Here is a 19,623-nt window from a genome sequence, read left to right as displayed (position 1 = left end):
TTTTTTTTTTGTCCTTTGCTCACCAAGGCTGCATTTATTTGTTCATAAATACTGTAAACTTAGTAATATTGTGACATATTATTAAAGGACTTGTCTATTTGAATATATTTAAAAATTGGCAAATTTGAATTTTTAAGCCATTACTCCAGTCTGATCTTTCCGAAATCTTTCTAATACGTTGATTTTGCTCAGGAAACATTTATTATTATCAATGTTGAAATCCAATTAAGTATCCTTATACTTACTGTGATACATTAAAAGTGCAATACAACAAAAGCATACAAAGTGTTATTGAATATATATAAAATTTAATAGATTTTTACATTTATTAAAGTCATACAAATACATCTGAACATCATATTTTAAAAAAGATGTATGTGAATTAGCATTTTGATTAGTGATGTCAAACTCTTAATCGAAAATAAAAGTTTTGCTTTACATATGTGTGTATACTGTGTACATTTATTATTCATATATAAATACACATAGAGTATACAGTTGAGATCAAAAGTTTACTTCCCCCTTTCAACTATCACCAAAAAACAGCTCATTCAGGTAACAACAGTTTGTAAGAGTTAAGTGTATGTACACTTTCAAATGGGGTAATTGTTATAAATTCAGCTATTATTTTTTTCTTGTAATCTTTTATGTGAAATATCTTTTTCAGGTCAGTACTAAATAAAAAATAACATTTTTTTTTTAATCATCCCTCTTATTTAGATTAAATAATTATCAGTTTGCAGATTCTAAAATATAGTTTATATATTTAATATATAAACAACATATTTTTCATCAATATATACACGCATGAATGCGTTTTTATATATACATAACTATACACAGTACACATATATTATGTAAACAACAACTTTTATTTTGGATGTGCACTAATTTTAATATAACAAAGTTATAATTCATATTCAGTTGCCAACTCTAAAATATCAGAGCAAAGAAGTGATTACATTCAACCTCCTTTTGAGATTAAAATTCATCACTAATTCATCAGAAATTTTAAAAGGTTTTTGCTTGTAATTTGCTTTTGCTATGTTTATATGTTAATGTGTGTTACTGATTAACTTGTTTCTTAAGTCATCAACAGACCTTCCATGATTAAGTGCAATCAGCCATTTCAGAAACAAGTACTTTGAAATATAAATGATACTTGCACTATATGAAAATTTACCCATTAAAGTAAAAGCACAATGACACTTTCCAATAAAACTGCACTTGCTAATTTGCTTCTTAATTTCAGTCTGAGTAAATTCCAGAGAGCAACAGCAAGGAAGCAAGAGATTATGTGCTGTTTTGAAACACAATGACACTTTTAGTTTTGTATTCAGTCACGATGACACATATCGGCTGTCGTCTCACTGACACAATAATGAAGCTTTCCCTAATTAAGGAGAGGAATCAGACTCTATTAAAAACATTAATGATACTAGCATATGACAGTAAGCACCATTAAATATTTCATAAAAAGGGAGTGGAGCAACAAAACATTGGTCCCAAGAGAGTAATTTGATCATTTACAAAGTTAAAATAGTATAAAAGGCTACACTAAACAGACCATTTTCATGATGTAGCTGCAAAGTACATTCAGTGCAAATTAACCTAGTGCATATATAACAGCTCTCATAGTAAAACATTTCCAAAGTAAACAAAGCTACTCTTATTTGAAAAGTGGCACATCCTCCAACACATCATTCTTTTATAAAGTGAAAGGCCGCATAAGAACGTAGTTAAAAACATAGCTATATTTGAAATTCTCTTCTTCTCTGCTAAAACCAACTTCTCATTTCAAGTCCACCACTCGGGGTCATCAACGGTCAACAGTGCAAAGCTGTTGTCCAAAGCAATGCCTGAAGACGTCATTCCTCTGCTTCTGTTGCCCCTACTTCCTCCCCTATTGCCTCTCCCTCTCCCTTCGTTGCCCCGTCCTCTTCCCCCATGGCCCCTTCCTCTTTGCTGTGGCTGTCTCTGCCCCTCTCCTCTGCCCCTGCTTGCTGTTGCTGATACTGCAGGACCCGTCAATGCCTCTAGCAGGATGGAGTAGAGCTGCCAAGCAACAGCGTCCCCTGCGAGCAGAGACTCACACTGGTGACCCCCTCTTATGGCAGCCTCAAGACCATGCAGCAGAGTACCACTGAAAATCCTTTAAGAAACACAGAGAGATATGTGATATATGATATATGATTTAATAAATATACATAATATACTTAATTTATGATACATGCATTAGATTTAAGTAGATCAGCACCTTTTTTATCAGATTTATTTATGCATAATTTAAGTATATTATGTATTTATTTATTATTATATTAAATACGCTGTAATATATACATTAATAATATTACAATTATAATAATATTTTATGTAATATTTAATGTTGACAAATCATTTGAATTATACATATTATATGTACATTTTTATATAATTAATGCGATTTGTTCATTAATATTACATACAAAAAATCGTAAAAATATTGTATTAAAAATAAATATTAAAATAGAATTTTTTAAATATTTTCAATGTATTAAAATACTACTATAATTGTGTTGTTGTTATTATTACATAAATTATATATAAATTAATAATAATAATAAAATTACAATAATATTTTATGTAATATATTTGATGTTGACAAATCATATAAATTATGTATATGTATTTTTTTTATAGAATTTGTCATTTGTTCAATAATACTACATACAAATGTTAAAATATTTTTTAAATATTAAAATAAATTAAATATTTTTACAATTTCAATTTATTAAAGTACTACTATAATTGTACTATAATTATTGCTATTATTATTATTATTATACAAATAATATGTGTATTAAAAATAATATAATTACAATAATATGCAATATATTTGATGTTGACAAATCATATGAATTATGTATATCACATGTATATTTTTATATAGTTAGTGTAATTTGTTCAATATTAATACATTTTTACATTTTCAGTTTATTAAAGTACTATTATAATTGTATTATTATTATTAATATCATTATTATTATTATAATACAAATAATAGAAATTGACAAATAAGAATTATGTATATTACATGTATATTTTTATATAATTAGTGTAATTTGTTCAATAATATTATATACAAATCTTAAAAAATATTTTAAAATATTAAAATAAAAAATTTAAAATACTTTTATTAAAGTACTATTATAATTTTATTATTATAATTATACTAATAATATATACATGAATAATAATTCAGTTACAATACTTTATGTAATATATTAGATGTTGACAAATCATGAATTATGTATATGTATATTTTTATATAATTCATGTAATACAATTAAAAATATTTTTACATTTTCAAATTATTAAAGTACTGTTATCATTGTATTATTATTATTATCATACAAATAATACATAAATTAGTAATAATATAATTACAATAATATTTTATGTAATATATTTGTTGACAAATCATGAATTATGTATATTATATGTATATTTTAATATAATTCATGTAATTTGTTCAATAACATTACATACAAATCTTACAAATATTTTAACATTTTAAAATTTAAAAAAATAATAATATTTTTACATTTTCAATTTCTTAAAATACTATTATTATTATTACTATTACTTATAGTAATATCCTACCAGGCACACTGAGGTTCAGGTAGCGGGAAACAGAGTAACTGGTTCAGGAACATCGCCACCCACATACATGACTGCCATTGGCTGAGCAAATGGGCCACACCCAGATCAAGGCCCCTCCTTTGTCCTGGATTGACCCTCAGATGAGATAATCGCTGACATACAGAAGCAGAAGCCTTGCTGCCAAATAACGGGTCTGCATGATAGAGAGAGCAAAACAATACGACAGAAGGTGATTAAAGCTCCTTAAACGGCAGACGTCAAGTTCAAAGTTTATTCACGTAACAATATATTTTATCTACAATTTATGTAAATTTCTCCATATAGTTTTTTTTCATTGTCTCAAACCAAACACCTACGACAGATGTTGAGTACAAAAAAGAGATTGAAGATACCATTAGGATGGCCCGTTCTCCAGCAGAGTTCTCCATACACAATGCCCAACAATATGGCCTGCAGTAGAGGCTGACAGGGCTTTGGTTTACAGTTATTCATCCAGAAATACGTCACACACACTGGAAGGCAAAGATTAGGTGGTAACGGCTGTAAAACGTGGTCCATCACACCCAGCGTTCCCAGCAAAATTTGCAGTCTTACTTTTATAGATGCCTAAAATTAAAAAAAGGGCAATTGGTGGAACATATATGCAGACAATATTTACATACAGAAATTGTTTCTCACCTTGTCAATTGCTGCAAGCTCAAGCTGTGGCACACTCTTGGGTCGCTGAGCCTCCACTGTGTTTTTCTTGAGAATCAGATTTTGTCTGTCATACTCATCAACACACGGGACGTCACACTGTTGTCCTCCTTTACCCTGAGATTGTCTTCCCCTTCCTCTTCCTCTCTGAGTGACCGCCTGTGGCGTCTGACTATCATGTCTTGCCTTTTCAAGCAGAAGGCTGTAGATGGTTTTTCGGATGCTCAATGACGTTGTATGACTGCTAGGCAGGTTACTATTCTCCACCTGCGCAAGCAGCAGAACCTTCTGGTGTACAAGCACATCCAAGACCAAGGACGGCAGCTTACCTGATGCAAACATCCTTAAAAGCCATTCGGGTTGAGAAACCAGTGCTGCCGGGAGCCCCTGGGCGTCTGGAAGTGCAGGTTGGGGACTTGAGAAGTATTGAGCCAAACTGCTACTTTGAGGAAGTTGGTAGTCCCGCATTCCTGCGGAAATCTGCGCACGTAAGTTTCCTTTCCGTTGTTCACCTAAAATCTCCAGGACTTCCTCCAGAGCAACTACTGGGTTGGTAAACTGAGACAGCCAAAGCAAAAAGCCCTCAATTCGAGGACTGCCGCTACGTCCAGATTTCCTACCGGATGGTACTCTTTCAAGCTCGACGCGGCTGAAAAAAATCTCGGTTATTTTACCAGGCGTGTAGTCGTTCCCGAGGACAACAGCAAATAGAGGGAGGAGCTGCTTGTTGATGTGGTTGAAATGCGAACAGAAACGGTTCACGCTGAAATGGCATGCAGGGACGTAGCGTTCAGTGGCCTTGCCGCAGACGTTATTCCATTGGAAGAATGAAAACGGTAGGTAGCCACCTTTAAGGTCGAAGATGTAGAAATCACTGTCGTTCGTCAAAACTGGACATCCCCAGTGTTTGGCAAGAGAAGCTATTTCAAAATCAGCTTCAGAAATGCATTGGACGAAAGGTACGCCAAGCTCTGAAAGGACCTGTTTGAAGACTTCACATACAAGCAGTGGGAGAACGAAACCGTGAAATCCTCGGGAAAGAGTGTTTGCCTCTCGGATCTTGCTTTGGGCTCTTTCCTGTAGCGTCTTGAACTTCTTGTCCGTCTGGTCCATTCCGCCGTCTAACACGACGAAGGGCTGCACGGCGCATTCGGTTAGTGCTGCAAAAAATTGTCGAATCAACACCGCAAAGGTGTCGTAGTCTCCGCCCCGTGCTTGATCCAATCCAGAGTTGAAATATAATCGATAATACAAGCTACACCCATCAATCACAAGGCGGCAATCTCGCAGTCTCATATCAGTGAAGAACTGACGATTCCCTTCCACAAAACTCGTAAGTCCGTGAACCCCCATGATGCCACAGAAATGCTGCAAGGAAAACAAAAAATGTTGTTTAATGATGAACCAATAAAATGGGATGGAGAATTTTTATGTATACCCCAATACTGAAGGATCCAAGTACATGTTGTGAACAGTACATGTTGTGCACATCTGTTATGTGTGTATATATATTAATTTAAAATAATTTAACCAATCATAATCATTTAATCATTTAATCATTTTTATTTTATTGCTTATTATTTGACTTCCTTATTTGACTGTCTGATGATTATGTTGTTTCAAAGGATATTTGTCTTTACCAGTTAGAGATTAGAGAATGTCTCCATTTCTAGGTTTTAAATGCTGTATAGTGATGTTGTGAAGCAGTAATTTTTCACTGATTTTGTTTTGGTATAACATTTTCTGGACTTGGTCAGACTGTGATGTGATGTGATGTCACTTGAATGTACATTATTTTACAAGGGTTTTTTGATGAGGGCTGACATGAAATCAGGGGACATCAATAAAATGATTTATATTTTATAGAAAAAAAATGCATACTTATGCCAAAACATTGCTTAAAAATGAGACTATATTTAGAACAATATGCAAATGTGATTTTTATATCATTTTGCAAATTAAAAGTCATAGTGAGGGACAGGCCTAAAACCTTACCAACTTAAATGCTATTTAAATTATTTAAAATAATATTTAATTGACTTTTTTATGCAATATTGATGAAAGCATAAATAGCATTGTTTTGTTTTTAAATTGTACATTTATTTGTTGTTATATTAAATCTATGTTTGATTATTTCGTAGGGATGCAAAAGGCACCGATTTCATGGAAAGACCCAGATACCTTCTGATGGGATCTAGTAATGATAACAGAATAAATATTTGTGGCACAGAGATTCAGTCTAACATTGCTGGCATAGTCAGCATGATCTAACATTACTATGTAATATCTAGATTACATGTGACCTACTTCAGCTACAACTTTACTGTCTGGTAATGTGTACTTTGGCCTACTATCTCATACTATCAGAATGTAGACAAACATTACATAGCCTAATTTACCTGAATTCATCCTATTACAATGTATATATATATATAATGAAAGAAAAATGTTATATTAATAAAGATAGTTGAAGTCATAATTTCATTAAAAAAATACATAGCTACTTCCTTTCGTAGAACTACTTGGTTGTCCATAAATGTGCATTTACATTATAGAACTATTTATTGTGTTTATTATGTACTTCAGACATTTCAAGTTTTAGTCAGTTAACAAGTTATATTATATATCTAACATACTGTAAGTAACTTATGAAAAGTTAATGCTTTACAGCAATTACCATATGTTTTCAACATGATTAACCTTGTCAACTAATATGCCTTCGTTTGGAGAGGTTAACGGCAATATTGTATTTATTTTTAATGGCTATTATTTCACTTTTATGTGTTCAGAGATACAGCTATTTAACGGACTGTTCTGCGGAGTGACTGCATACGGCAGTGTCTGTCTGCAAAAATTATGTATAAACCAATAATAGCGCTGTCTATTTTATAAAACAAGCACCTGTGTAATATCTAAATATCACATGAGTTGTTGTTTTCAGTACTGAATGTCAAACAAACATCTCTTACTTGTTTAACTCACCAGTGTGTTGTCAAATGTCACATGCCATGTATTTACTTCCGCCTCGCGGTTCGTTATTTGGGCGTGATAGACCGTTTCACCACCTAGCGCCACCTATCGTAATGGATATTCTCATTTCTCAGTGATCGGCGGACCGAGGGCGCTGTTGTCCCGCTGTGTAATCATATATATATATATATACTGTCAGTATATATATCTATGCTGTGTAATAACAAAACTGAAAACTAAAAATTATTTAATTCTTAAAATGTATAAAAAGAAAGCAAACATGCAAACCGGTTTATTCAAGTTTATACAGGAATTTAATGTGTTGGGGGAGGGAACGTCATTGGTTCTCCCGTGTCACGTGACCGACGCGCTGCGTTGCGTTAAAACTGCGGTTGTTTAATTGATTTCATTCGCTATACAGAAAACTATCATGTATTCAGAAGACATAACCAGTGTATACCTTTAAATAAAATTGTACTTTAATGTTACTTTTGTATCTTGCCATTTGAAATCAATATCCTATTTCAATGTATGACGACGCCAAGAACTACTTTGTGTATTACAAAATGAAGAAAAAGTTTGGCACTCCATGGGGGTAAATAAACCTTGACAAAAAAAAAAAAAAAAAAAAAAAAAAGAAAGATGAAATAAATAACACTGTTCATTTGGGACAAATTAGGCAGTAGTATGAAAGCCCATTTTCGTCAGGGAAAAAAAATCCATGGTTTGGTATGCATAATTATGCATAGGCTACTAAATCATAATTGAGGAAAAAGTCGAAACTGACATAAGTAGTAGTAATTATGACAAAAATGTAATTAAGAATATGAAAAAATTTAACTTACGTCAAGACTTTATCTCATAATTATGGTACACCAAAGTATGATTTCCTTATATGTGACTGAAATGTGCTTCCATGCAGGAACATATATAATAAATGAGTAAAGTAAATAAGCATCAAGCAAAAGCAGTTCTCATTTACGTGTTTATTCCTTTTATTACGTCTTTGCATTGAGAGCATCATGTGCGTTTCGAACAGAACTTCCATTTACTTTAATCTTCTCGTGTTTTGTTGTGTGTTCCTACAAATGATGTTTTTATTCACCAACGCTACCCCCTAATGCAGCAGTACAGCAGACCTGTCTAAATCACACACACATACATACTCTGATCAACACAAGAACTATCATTCTTCCTTTCTTCCTTTAACATAATACACACACACACACACACACACACACACACACACACACACACACAGCATGTCATATGGAAATCAAAAGAATACTTCTTGTGTTGAGCTCAAAAGGAAGGCGGAAAGACACAGGCAGCATCCAGAGAGCGTGTAACAGACTTTAAATGCTATGATTCTTCGGCAGTACGCATACATGTCTGTGGAATACATACGATACAACACATGAATAAGGTAACTAAGTCACAGAAAATGAGGGTAATATGTAGTGTCTTTATATGGAGATCAATAACCAAGAGCTTTCAATTTGGATTCGCCCTATGTTGGCGTAACATCTTGATCTGAGAAAACAGCGTAGAGCTGTAAACAATGATTTTAACAAAAACGCAAAATGACTGACTGACTTAGCTGGAGGAAAAGCTTTAGACAGGTCCAAAAAAATGAATAAACAACAGAAAAACAGACACCATCTGTTCATTACAGTAGCATCAGATTGAACGGCAGCTGTATCGGGGGCAGGCTGGTGAAGAAGAGTTGAAAGGACGTATAAGGAAGGACCAGAGATGCTCAAAGGGAAAACTGGGCTGTTGGTGGAGATGCACTTGTTATTGGGCGAACGAGTGAGGGTTTGAGGGAAGATTATAAATAATAGGCTCTGTGGTTTCATGTAAGGCTCCAGAGGGTTCAGGGAACAAGGACACAAGGTGCTCGTGGTTAGATAAATGGGTCAACGGGGTCAGTGGCATTGGGACCTGTGGTTTTGTTTTCGTGTTAGAGCAGAAAAACGGCTGGACAAATGATGCGCTATGATAACGGAGAGGCTGAGTATAAGGAAAGAGGAAGTGTGGGAGAATCCTGAGCTGTAGAGACTGTTGTCGGGGTGGCTGGTTTGCAGGACAGTGTGTGAGGGGTGGCTCGCTCTGTGCCTGAGTGCTGCTGAGGGGGCTGAGGGGTCCTCGGGGAGAGCTCCAGGCTGCCCACAGAGATGCCAGAGTCCGTGCTTTGGCTGCGGCCGCTGGCGGTGCACGGGTCCTCGTCGGGCTCCGCCTCTTCCTCTTCTTGCAGCCACTGAAGTTCTGACTCCTGCAAGGGGAACGACCGGCGTTCCCATGGCAGCACAGCCTGCAAATGTAAAAGATGGAAGATTCATTGAGGTTACTGAACTCCAGAACACTGGGGTTTATTATATGCATTCGTATTCTCTCACAATGTAAAAAATATTATTAAGCATATACATCTTTCAAGATTCACAAACGGCCCCCAAAAGAAGACTGGAGGATTTAATGATACATGAAGAAATAGAAAACTGCAGAAAACTGCAGGATGTTCTTCCAACTAAATAATTGCCATGGTTACAGCAATAATGAAGTTGAACAGAACGTGAAGTCCTCTTCCTCACTCACACACACACACACCTGCTGTTCATCCTCAGCCTGGCTGAAGGGATCCTCCGCTCCAGTACAGAAGGGGCTGCGTGGCGAGACGTCTCCTTCTGCAAAATGACTTTGCCTGGAATCTGGAGAGCCAGGTGTCTGCTCCAATCCCCTGGAGCTCTTCCCATCCCCATGGAAGGAGGAAGAAGATCTGAGAGAGGAAGTCAAGCAGAGAGTGAAATTTCAAGCAGTGACCGCAGAGTCCTGCAGTTTGACACGCTATACTTTATCTAGAACTATTTTAAAACTACCCACTGTTTTATGGCCACATATTAATTGAGAGAGTGCCTGAAATAGGTGTATGTGTAAGCTTTAGCAGCAAACTATCCCTTACACATATGCAAATTTTAACCTACATGCTTGATGTTGAAATCAGTACATTCGTAAGTTACTCGTCAACTACACAAATACATATTTTTAAGTAAAAGCCGTAATGTGACATTACACTAACCCAGGGGTGCCCAACCCTGTTCCTGGAGATCGACCGTCCTGCAGAGTTTAGTTCCAACCCTAATCAAACACACCTGTCTGTAATTATCAAGTGCTCCTTCAGATCCCCATTAGCTGGTTCAGGTGTGTTTGGTCAGGGTTGGAGCTGAACTCTGCAGGAAAGTCGATCTCCAGGACCAAGGTTGAGCACCCCTGCACTAACCGTTAATGCAATCTACGTCTAACTTATAATGCAGAAATATGTCAAACATTATTTTTATAATTTTATTTTTATATTTTGTTTGTGGTTGTATTTTATTCATTTTTGGAATTTGGAATTGATAGTTTAACCAAAAAAGAAAATTATGCCATGATTTACTCACCCTCAAGCCATCCTAGGTGTATATGACTTTCTTCTTTCAGATGAATACAATCTGAGTTGTATTAAAAATGTCCTGGTTCTTCCAAGCTTTATAATGGCAGTGAATAGTGGTCGAGATTTTGAAGTCCAAAAAAGTATGTCCATACATTATAAAAAGTACTTCACCGGTCATGAATTACAAGTACAAAACGAGGATTTGTAAAGAAAAATGTCTGAGGATTTTGATATAAGCCAAGAGGAGACTGGTTTTCCTTTGCTGTAAACAAAACTTGGTTCTCAAAAGACTAGCATATTGTCACCAGAGCTTAGGCTACGCCAACATCCTACGTCATTTACCGGAACGCCACTCTCCTGTGAACATGAGTATGACAGTTTGTGGAAGCTAGAGATTACGGTTTATAGGCCCAGTTTCACAGACAAGGCTTAAGGCTAAGCCAGGATTTAGGCCATAGTTCAAATAGCACATTCAAGTAATTTTTATAAACATGCTTAGAAAAATAAACATTGCTGGTGTGCATCTTGAGACAAAACAAAGGCACTGATATATTTTAAGATCAATCAGTGCAAGTTTCGTTCAGTTGAAACAGCTCAGAGTTACATTATAGTCTAGGATTAGGCTTAAGATTTGTCTATGAAACCAGGGGAAAATGTTTTAAATATGAAATACAAAAATGCATCGATTCAGTTTAGAAGGTCTTGTGGGGAGCCATTCACTGCCAATACAAAGCTAGGAAGAACCAGGAATTTTTTTTTAATTTAACTCCACTTGTATTCATCTGATAGAAGAAAGTCATATAAACCTAGGACGGCTTGAGGGTGAGTAATACATGGGGCAATTTTCATTTTTGGGTGAACTACTCCTTTTATATGTTGAAGAATGTGCCCTAAAGGCTAAGCTAGCTCTAAGTTTATTTAATGTGCCAAATATGCAGCATTTGGAAATATTTAATCACAAATCGATCCCTCTTGTTGAAAAACATTACTTTGATACCCGTTTAAATACACATATGCCTCTCTTTCACACACAAATTTCTCTCACCTGCCCCGGCGACGTCTGCGAGCCCAGCTTCCCCACCGACTCCTCTCCCTGCTCTCACAAACCGCATGGCGGCTCAGAAACACAGCGTCAGAGAGATCCTCCGCCTATACAAACATTGCAAACAGGTACACACAAAGTAAAACAGTGAATGGTTAAGAAAATCAAAAGACAAATACCAGGTGTCTTAATGAGAAAGCATGTAAACCTTGTTAAAGGCATACACACCTCTTCCTCCTCACTGTCCTGTCCTTCCCCATTGGGCTGGTGCTGTGTGTTATTGTAACTGAAAGACAGGGCATGTGCCCCTTCCTGGTTTTTAGAGACCCCTGAGAAAGAGTCCAGCTCCCTCCAGCTACAAGACATGGGACACAGTTACACATTTTTCATTAACAACAGTGCTAGACTAATATATCAGCCAACAGTTTAAGACTGTCAGCATCAGCCAAAAAAAAACCTGCTAGCTTGGCCAATTAACAGACTCGACAATTTCTCATTCTCTCAAATCCGAAATCTACTGACAGCTATGTCATCAACAACAACAACAAAAATGTTTTTAAAAATGTATTGGTTGAGTTCTTTAATCATTTGCTCTCAGAAATTGTATATATCTGTGATCCTGCTCTCAAGGTGTCAGTATCAACCACAGAAAACCCATAGTAGTATGCTAGTACACCCTTGTCTTTAACTGTTTAAGCTTCCTTATAATATAATGTAAATACACTGCCAAACTGGCTGTGGTTTGGAATGTACCTGTACTACTTTATAAATGATGGGACAAGAGGAAACAGTGGATACTTGGCACTGTGTTTGAATAATTAATGGAAAATTACTTGAAACCAAAGCCACTTTGCACAATGGCTATCTGACAGAAGGACCTCAGGAAATCCAAGTCATCAAAGCTAAATGTTCGTTATGTAATCGCTTAGTCTTGTTGTAATATTTTGGAGTAAGTACATATTCAGTGTAGTGGTTTTGGAGGTCAGGTTGCATTATTCATACCTTGGGGTGATAATTTCCTTGTATTGTAATCTTTGTACTCGTGCTCCTAGTCCAGCCAGGCCCAAAGGCATCACCAGGTTGTCAATGTCAAATGAGCTTTCTGCTCTTCTCCTTCTCAAAGGCTGAGGAACAAGAGAGAGATTTAGGGAGCCATTCACAACACACAGAATTGTGAGCTGCTGACATTTTGCTTGTTTTTAACCAGATGTACCTGAGTGGGTGTATCTGTCGTTGGGGGTGTTGCCGGCAGAATGGGCAAATCTGGAGCTCGTGGATGAAGATAGTTGGGAATAATTACACCCCTCTGGCTTCTGCACCCAGAACCACCTACAAAAGCAATTTTGTTAACTTCTTGAGAATGGTAAAAAAAAATCTTCTTGAAAGACGTTTCACATGCTTAACATGGCCCCAAACTGTTTCCACAAATTCTTGGATGAATAAGTAGTTCATAAGAACAGCGTTTAATTGTAACACTGTTACAGAACTGTTTTTACTGTTAACACTATAAATCTTACTGAATCTAAACATTTGAACCATTGTGTACTATAGAATATACTCTGTTTATGTGTGTGTGTGTGTGTGTTTATATAAGTGACAAAATATTTCACCCACCAGGTGTGTTAAATAAAGGAGGCAGTGCATTGGGCGGTCGGGGACAAACTAGTCTCCTCCTCACTCTCCCAACTCGTCCCTGGCCCCGCCTCCCTGGCCAAGAGGACGCCGATGACATGTCTGTACACTGTAGTGAATTATGAGAATGGTGCCCGGCCAGCGGGCGCATACCACAATGCAGTGCAAGGGGTGAATCTGCAATGGAGGAAATTCAAAGCATTAAGCTAAAAATGTAAAAGTGATGAGTATTTGCTATATTTCATCCACAGTGGCCCCAAAAAGTATAAAAACAATTCATATATATTAGTATATATGAGTGTCACTAATATATGAGTCATTGCATTTGATAACAAAATATCAAGCAAAATATTCAAAAAGCAAACAAAACATTCAGCACACCTTTTAACACCGGTATACAGTTCAACTTTAAAAGTATTTGGACATACATATATATATATATATATATATATTAGTGGAATTTTAATGCTTTTTTCTGCTCTTCTAAGTTTTCTAAGTCTTTTCTGCTTACCAAGCCTGCATTTATTTGATCCAAAGTACATTAAACACAGAAAAATGTTGAACTATTTTTACTATTTAAAGTAACTGTTTTCTAATATATTTTAAAATGTAGTATATTCCTGTCTATTCAATGCTGATTTTTTAGCATCATTACTCCAGTCACAAGATCCTTCAGAAATCATTCTAATACTTGCTATTCAAAAAACATTTATTATTATTATTATTATGTTGAAAACATAATAGAGTACAATTTTTTTATGTTTCTTTGATGAATAGAAAGTTCAGAAGAACAGCATTTATCTGATATAGAAACCTTTTGAAGCATTATAAATGTCTTTATCATTACTTTTGATCAAATGAATGCATCCTTGCTAAATAAAAGTATTAATTTATATAATTTTTTTCCTAAAGAAAAAAATACACTGACTGAAAGTATGCATGGTATAGTGTATAATGTTACAGAAGCTTTTTACTTTAGATTTAATCTGTTCTGTTTTAAATATTGATATAATAATAATTATTATTATTATAATAAATGTTTCTTGAACAGCAAATCTGCATTAGAATTATTTCTAAAGGATCGTGTGACACTGAAGACTGGAGTAATGATGCTGAAAATGTTTGATCACAGGAGTAAACTACATTTTAAAATATTCAAATAGAAAGCAGTTATTTTAAATTGAAATATTTCACAATATTACTGCTTTTGCTGTATTTTGGACCAAACAAATGCAAGCTTGCTGAGCAGAAAAGAAAAAAAAAAAACATTAAAAAGTCCTAAAACTTTTGACTGGTAGTGTAAATTAAAGTAATAGTTATTACAGTTATTTATAAATATAATTTTAGATTACTATTTTACATTTCTTACATTGAATACATAAATAAATGAATTATATTTATAATATAAATTAGTAAATAAATGAAAATTCCACAAAAAATTCAGGGCCACTATAATGTCAAAGCCACACAGAAGGATAACTTTCAAGGTTACTTTCAAGGACATCGACCTAAAAGAAACATTTAAACAGCCTTGTACTGTTTGTACTCTTGAAATACAAGCTAAACATAGATGGACTTAAATAACAAAACTTTACACAATTCTGTGCTTACAAAAGAAAACATACAGATCTCACCTGATGGCATTGAGAGGACAGGGTGAACGGACATATCGAGCCAGGTCTGACGCATCCACAGACCCTTCTCCTTATCCGAGGGGGAGCGAGGAGTACCACCACCACATAACACACACACAGCCGGTGGCTCACACCAGCACTGTAACGAAACCGCCTGAGAAGGACACACAAATTCAAGAATTCAGCATTGTGACTTTTTATCCATTGTTGTTTTTCCTCCCTTCAAGAGCAGCTAATAATAATAAAAGCTGCTGTGCATAAGAGAAAAGAAGCAGGAAGATCAACTCTAAGACTGTGTTTACCTTTGACCCCAGCGCTGTGCACTCTTCCAGGCGAACGAGTCTGTGACGTCGTTGCCGGAGTAACGGTCGAACCCGTGCTGCAGAAGAAGGTGGACTGGGCACTGTTTGCGGAGTGGTGGTGTCTTCCGTCTGCCACTTCCTGTTAGGATCACCAACAGAGGACAACCTAGGGGGTAGTGCAATGGTACATTAAATGTCAAATCCAAAAACTGACTGGTGTGTTTGCATGAAAGTTAAATTATCCACTGACTTGCAGTTTTGTGTCGCGGGGGGAGGGGTTTGATGCTCTGAGGGGTGTGTCAGGGACTGAGTAAGTGGACCGCACCTGGACGAAAAAAAAAAATTACAGATGAATCAAACCACCTATTAATAAAGTACACAATCATTAAAATACACACATGGACAGCCAGAATACCTTTCCCTGTCGAAGATGTGTGTAAAGCTCTGTCAGCGCACGGATCCGATACTCAAGCTCTGATACTTGAGTCTGTAGCCACACCCACCTGCTGCCAAGCCACGCCCTGCTCTCCACCCACTGCCATTCTTTGCCAGCGACACTGAAAGAGAAGATAAATACTGACTATTGCATAAAACAAGGTGATTTTTGACTTTTCCATGTATTACATTTTTGACATTTCCGTCTAATGCATTGGTGATTTTCCATGGAAGTTAAAAGCTTCATGAAACCATAAATGCAAATAAAGAACCTATATTTTAGGCATGATCTGGTCATTGCTAGTGCAATGCTCTACAAGCTACAGGAATGCAAAAACATGGCCGTAGTAGACCATTTCGGAGGTCCTAAAAGAATTGAGGATGACGCTTCTTCTGACCCATTTTATTACCAACAGCCTGGCGTGAAATGGCTTTTTTGCCTCTTAATGTGGCAGCCATGAATCAACAGCCAGTACAGCATGTACATTGTAAAGTACAGCGGTGATTCAAAAGGCAACACCATCATGCAATGACTCATCTGAAGCTTTTGTACACATGTACATGTAGGTGTACATGTATGTACAAGCAAGCCAAGCACTTGACATTTGAAATTGCTAGGAAAATGTCTTTTTAAAGAAAATTAAATTTGTCATCATTTACTCATGTCATTTTAAACCTTGGTGCATTTTGTTCTTCTGCTTAACACAAAAGAATAGATTTAGAAGAATGTTTATACAGTGGAAGCCAATGGGAACCAAACCTGTTTGGTTATAAACATTCTTCAAAATATATTCTTTTGTTTTACACAAAAGAATGAAAGTAATACAGGTTTGGAACAGCATCTCATAATAGAGAAAAAGCATTCCTTAACTCAGGGTTAAGTGATCTTAACCTGGAGCTAAGCATTGTGTGAAAAGCTTACATTGATTTTACTGGCAGAGGTCTAAAGCGGCGACCCCCTCTCTCCAATCCCTCATCCTCCTCGCTGTCGCTGTCACCTCCGGAGCTGCTGGCCGTGTGGTCCGAGTCCAGGGCGCTCTCTGCAGTCCGGAGGATCTCGCTGCAGCTGCGCGCCAGCCTGCTCAGCTCGGCCGACCTTCTGGAAGCAGCACTAGGCCTTCTGGTGCAGCTCAACCCCAGGCTCCTGTACAGGCCATGCAGCTGCTGCGTGACATGCCTCTCCACCTGCTTCACCTGTACGGCCTGCAGGCGCCTCCAGAGGTGGTCAGTACGGCCCTCCAGCTCTGCCTGCCTGCGTTCGGCTTCACCCCTCACTGCCTCTATTTGCTCCGTGCTGGGGCCCTCAGTCCCCTGTGCATCAATGCCCACACCTGTACCGTCACACTTCTGTGGCTCTGGCTCCGTTCCGTTAGGAGGCCCACTCTCAGACTGAGTAGAAGTGATGGAGAGGGCACACAGAGGCTTTTTTACGCACTCACGTAGGTCGGGCTCGGCTTGGAGGGAGGGCTGCGGTGGGAGGCTTTTGTGAGGGGCACCATTTCCGCTGACCTCGTTGTTATGGTTGGCAGAGCTGGAAAGAAAGGAGCGCACCCTGTACAGTCTGACGCGCCCCTTTGCTGTCTTGCATGTGGGCAGCTGGGCACTCTCATCAGGCGGGCACGCTGCGAAATTCATTTTTTGGGCCCCGGTTGTGTTTTCGCAGGGGATACGACGTAGGGACGTGCGCCTGAAAGTCCCGACACTGCTCGCGGAGCCCTTCAAGTGAGCTTCACCGTTGGAACCAACGCGGGCCGCGGCGTCCGAGCTGCCGCAGTACGTGCCCGAGAAGCACACCCTCTTGGAGGCTCGGGTGAAACTGCATCCCCGGCGCTTGATGACCGCGGGCTCGGAATTCCCGTGACCACACCTTGCAGCGGCTGTCATCATCGCGCGTTCGGTCTCGGCGTGCACCGTGTGTCCTCGTCGGGCTCTCGCGGTGCGCACCGGCGGCAGTCTCGCACTAGCTCTGCGCTCGTCCCTTCTTGTCGTAGCGCTCATGAAACACCGCAAAGCAGCTTCTTCGTGATCAATATTAATGGTGTTATCCTCGCCCGCTCCAGTGCTTTGTCTACAAAAACGCCCGCGTCCTCCGCCGTATTCCCCTGAATCCGCGCATTCGTCTCCCTCCCGTGTGATATCAGCAGCGCCGTTCGTAAAAAATCCCTCCTCGTTCATTTTCTGGGCCGGATCCGCATCGCCGGAGGTGGCATCGTCCCATTCGCGGAACGCCTGGGCCTCGGCTACGCTGCTCTCTCTGTCTGAGCTCCGCACTGGGGCAGCGCTGGTGGCTGTAGCCGCAGCGGCCGAGCTTCCGTCACCGCTGACGGGCTCACCGCAGCCTCCTCCCCCGCAGCAGCGGCTGGCGCTATGCGGACACCCGGCCCCGCAACTCTCCACTCCAGGCCCGGCTGCACTAGCGCTCATTTTATTCCGATTGCAGTAATAATACATCGCTGTGTCGTTGGCATGGCCGGGTGTGAAGCGAGGACATACAACGAAGCGCCGTTAACGTATTTTTTCCTTTTCGAAAGGAAGACGGGCTTCTCTTTTCACCCGTCTTGCCTTTCCCTGCACTGTTGGCTGTCTCCAACACTCCCTATTCGCACTGAGCATGCGCCATTCACTGGCCCAACCTTCAGTAAAGAATTAGGGGTATTTCAAAAACTAGTTCACATTTTTCGTTTGTCACATGCCCTGGGTTGATCATTATTACGTGTGGTATTGAAAATAACTATAGATTTAAAAATACAACACTCTTCATATGTTTAGCATTTGACTTTTTAAGGACACAGCACTTATCTCATGCAGGCTGTCTGAAGGTCTGGGTTGAAAAAGCAGCGTTCAAGGGCAGCTGCATTTCGACATTCATAACAATGAGGAAACATTTTTTTTTTTCAGTTTTATGATGTATGAATGTATATTTAGCAGCAATTAAAAAATTGAAATAAAACATACTTAAAAAATATTTGTACTATCTAAAACAACTGTTTTCTATTTAAATATATTTTAAAATGTAACAATGAAGAAAACAACATTTTTTAATTTCTCCAATTTTATTTATATATATATATATATATATGGAATATTTGTACTATTTAAAATAACTGTTTTCTATTTGAATATATTTAAAAATGTAATTTATTCTTGTGATTCCAAAGCTGAATTTTTAGCATCATTAGTCCAGTCACATGATCCTTCAGAAACATTCTAATATTCTGATTTGTTGCTCAAAAACATTTATTATTATTATTATATTGAAAACAGCTGAGTAAATAATTTTTCAGGGTTCTTTGTTGAATAAAAAGTTCAGAAGAACAGTGTTTATCTAAAATATAAATATTTTGTAACATTGTAAATGTCTTTATCATCACTTTTGATCAATTTAAAGCATACTTGCTAAATAAAGGCCACATATATTACAACCTTTTGAATGGTATAGTGAATAATGTTATAAAAGCTTTTTATTTCAGATCTTTGGATCTTTCTATTCTTCAAAAAATCCTGACAAAAATGTACACAACTGTTTAAATAGTAATAATAACAATAATAAATGTTTCAGCAAATATTATAATGATTTCTAAAGGATCATGTGATACTGAAGACTAGAATAATGATGCTGAAAATTTAGCTTTAATCACACGAATGAATTACATTTTAAAATCCACTGGCCATATGATTAATGCATTTCGATTAATTTCAGTGTTAAGATGTAGTTGCAGTGTTGAAAGTTGAGGATGACTGCTGAACGAATGTTTTGCCATCCTAAACTTAAACATTCAACATGTTTTGGGTTTTATGGTTTCCTTCTACTTTGTGTACTAATATGACGAAATAATGTAC

General features: G+C 37.4%; 3 protein-coding genes across 4 annotated transcripts; all 3 read right to left on the bottom strand.

Annotated features, from left to right (window-relative positions):
• Window positions 1-409: 409 nt before the first annotated feature.
• aste1b (asteroid homolog 1b) lies at window positions 410-7,442 on the bottom strand. 2 transcript variants are annotated; one of them, XM_051137602.1, is made up of 5 exons: window positions 7,321-7,442; window positions 4,321-5,706; window positions 4,035-4,248; window positions 3,643-3,835; window positions 410-2,152 (listed from the first exon to the last, which is right to left on the bottom strand). In XM_051137602.1, the coding sequence occupies exons 2-5, from the start codon at window positions 5,689-5,691 to the stop codon at window positions 1,798-1,800; spliced, it is 2,133 nt and encodes a 710-aa protein (XP_050993559.1). In that variant the 5' UTR covers window positions 5,692-5,706; window positions 7,321-7,442; the 3' UTR covers window positions 410-1,797. The 2 variants fall into 2 exon arrangements, with proteins under 2 accessions (XP_050993559.1, XP_050993560.1); XM_051137603.1 differs by having other exon boundaries at window positions 7,308-7,356.
• An 837-nt stretch (window positions 7,443-8,279) lies between these two features.
• LOC127182153 (KAT8 regulatory NSL complex subunit 1-like) lies at window positions 8,280-15,489 on the bottom strand. Its single transcript, XM_051137290.1, has 9 exons — window positions 15,349-15,489; window positions 15,047-15,200; window positions 13,395-13,589; window positions 12,994-13,109; window positions 12,783-12,904; window positions 12,009-12,135; window positions 11,784-11,887; window positions 9,916-10,084; window positions 8,280-9,622 (listed from the first exon to the last, which is right to left on the bottom strand). The coding sequence occupies exons 2-9, from the start codon at window positions 15,099-15,101 to the stop codon at window positions 9,305-9,307; spliced, it is 1,206 nt and encodes a 401-aa protein (XP_050993247.1). The 5' UTR covers window positions 15,102-15,200; window positions 15,349-15,489; the 3' UTR covers window positions 8,280-9,304.
• LOC127182152 (uncharacterized) lies at window positions 15,375-18,645 on the bottom strand. Its single transcript, XM_051137289.1, has 4 exons — window positions 16,706-18,645; window positions 15,764-15,905; window positions 15,599-15,673; window positions 15,375-15,514 (listed from the first exon to the last, which is right to left on the bottom strand). Exons 1-4 carry the CDS (start codon window positions 18,232-18,234, stop codon window positions 15,497-15,499), a joined length of 1,764 nt encoding a protein of 587 aa, XP_050993246.1. The 5' UTR covers window positions 18,235-18,645; the 3' UTR covers window positions 15,375-15,496.
• Window positions 18,646-19,623: the final 978 nt, after the last annotated feature.

The sequence above is a fragment of the Labeo rohita genome, chromosome 19 (assembly GCF_022985175.1).
Source record: "Labeo rohita strain BAU-BD-2019 chromosome 19, IGBB_LRoh.1.0, whole genome shotgun sequence".
In the NCBI taxonomy this organism is placed as follows: Eukaryota; Metazoa; Chordata; class Actinopteri; order Cypriniformes; family Cyprinidae; genus Labeo; species Labeo rohita.
The sequence above is the reverse complement of the archived record's forward strand: the minus strand, read 5'-3'. Positions and strand labels throughout refer to the sequence as shown.

What these genes read in the sequence shown, in the direction of transcription:
- aste1b (XM_051137602.1), bottom strand. Translation starts at nt 5,691, where the DNA reads ATGGGGGTTCACGGACTTACGAGTTTTGTGGAAGGGAATCGTCAGTTC. An exon ending in GAGAACGGGCCATCCTAATG is followed by an intron (nt 3,836 to 4,034) that starts GTATCTTCAATC and finishes TCTATCATGCAG; the next exon opens with ACCCGTTATTTGGCAGCAAG. An exon ending in CCTGAACCTCAGTGTGCCTG is followed by an intron (nt 2,153 to 3,642) that starts GTAGGATATTAC and finishes TGTTTCTTAAAG; the next exon opens with GATTTTCAGTGGTACTCTGC.
- LOC127182153 (XM_051137290.1), bottom strand. Translation starts at nt 15,101, where the DNA reads ATGCGTCAGACCTGGCTCGATATGTCCGTTCACCCTGTCCTCTCAATG. An exon ending in CGACAGATACACCCACTCAG is followed by an intron (nt 12,905 to 12,993) that starts GTACATCTGGTT and finishes CTTGTTCCTCAG; the next exon opens with CCTTTGAGAAGGAGAAGAGC. An exon ending in AGGACAGTGAGGAGGAAGAG is followed by an intron (nt 11,888 to 12,008) that starts GTGTGTATGCCT and finishes ATGTTTGTATAG; the next exon opens with GCGGAGGATCTCTCTGACGC.
- LOC127182152 (XM_051137289.1), bottom strand. Translation starts at nt 18,234, where the DNA reads ATGTATTATTACTGCAATCGGAATAAAATGAGCGCTAGTGCAGCCGGG. An exon ending in CCTCTGCCAGTAAAATCAAT is followed by an intron (nt 15,906 to 16,705) that starts GTAAGCTTTTCA and finishes CTTCTCTTTCAG; the next exon opens with TGTCGCTGGCAAAGAATGGC. An exon ending in CACATCTTCGACAGGGAAAG is followed by an intron (nt 15,674 to 15,763) that starts GTATTCTGGCTG and finishes TTTTTCGTCCAG; the next exon opens with GTGCGGTCCACTTACTCAGT.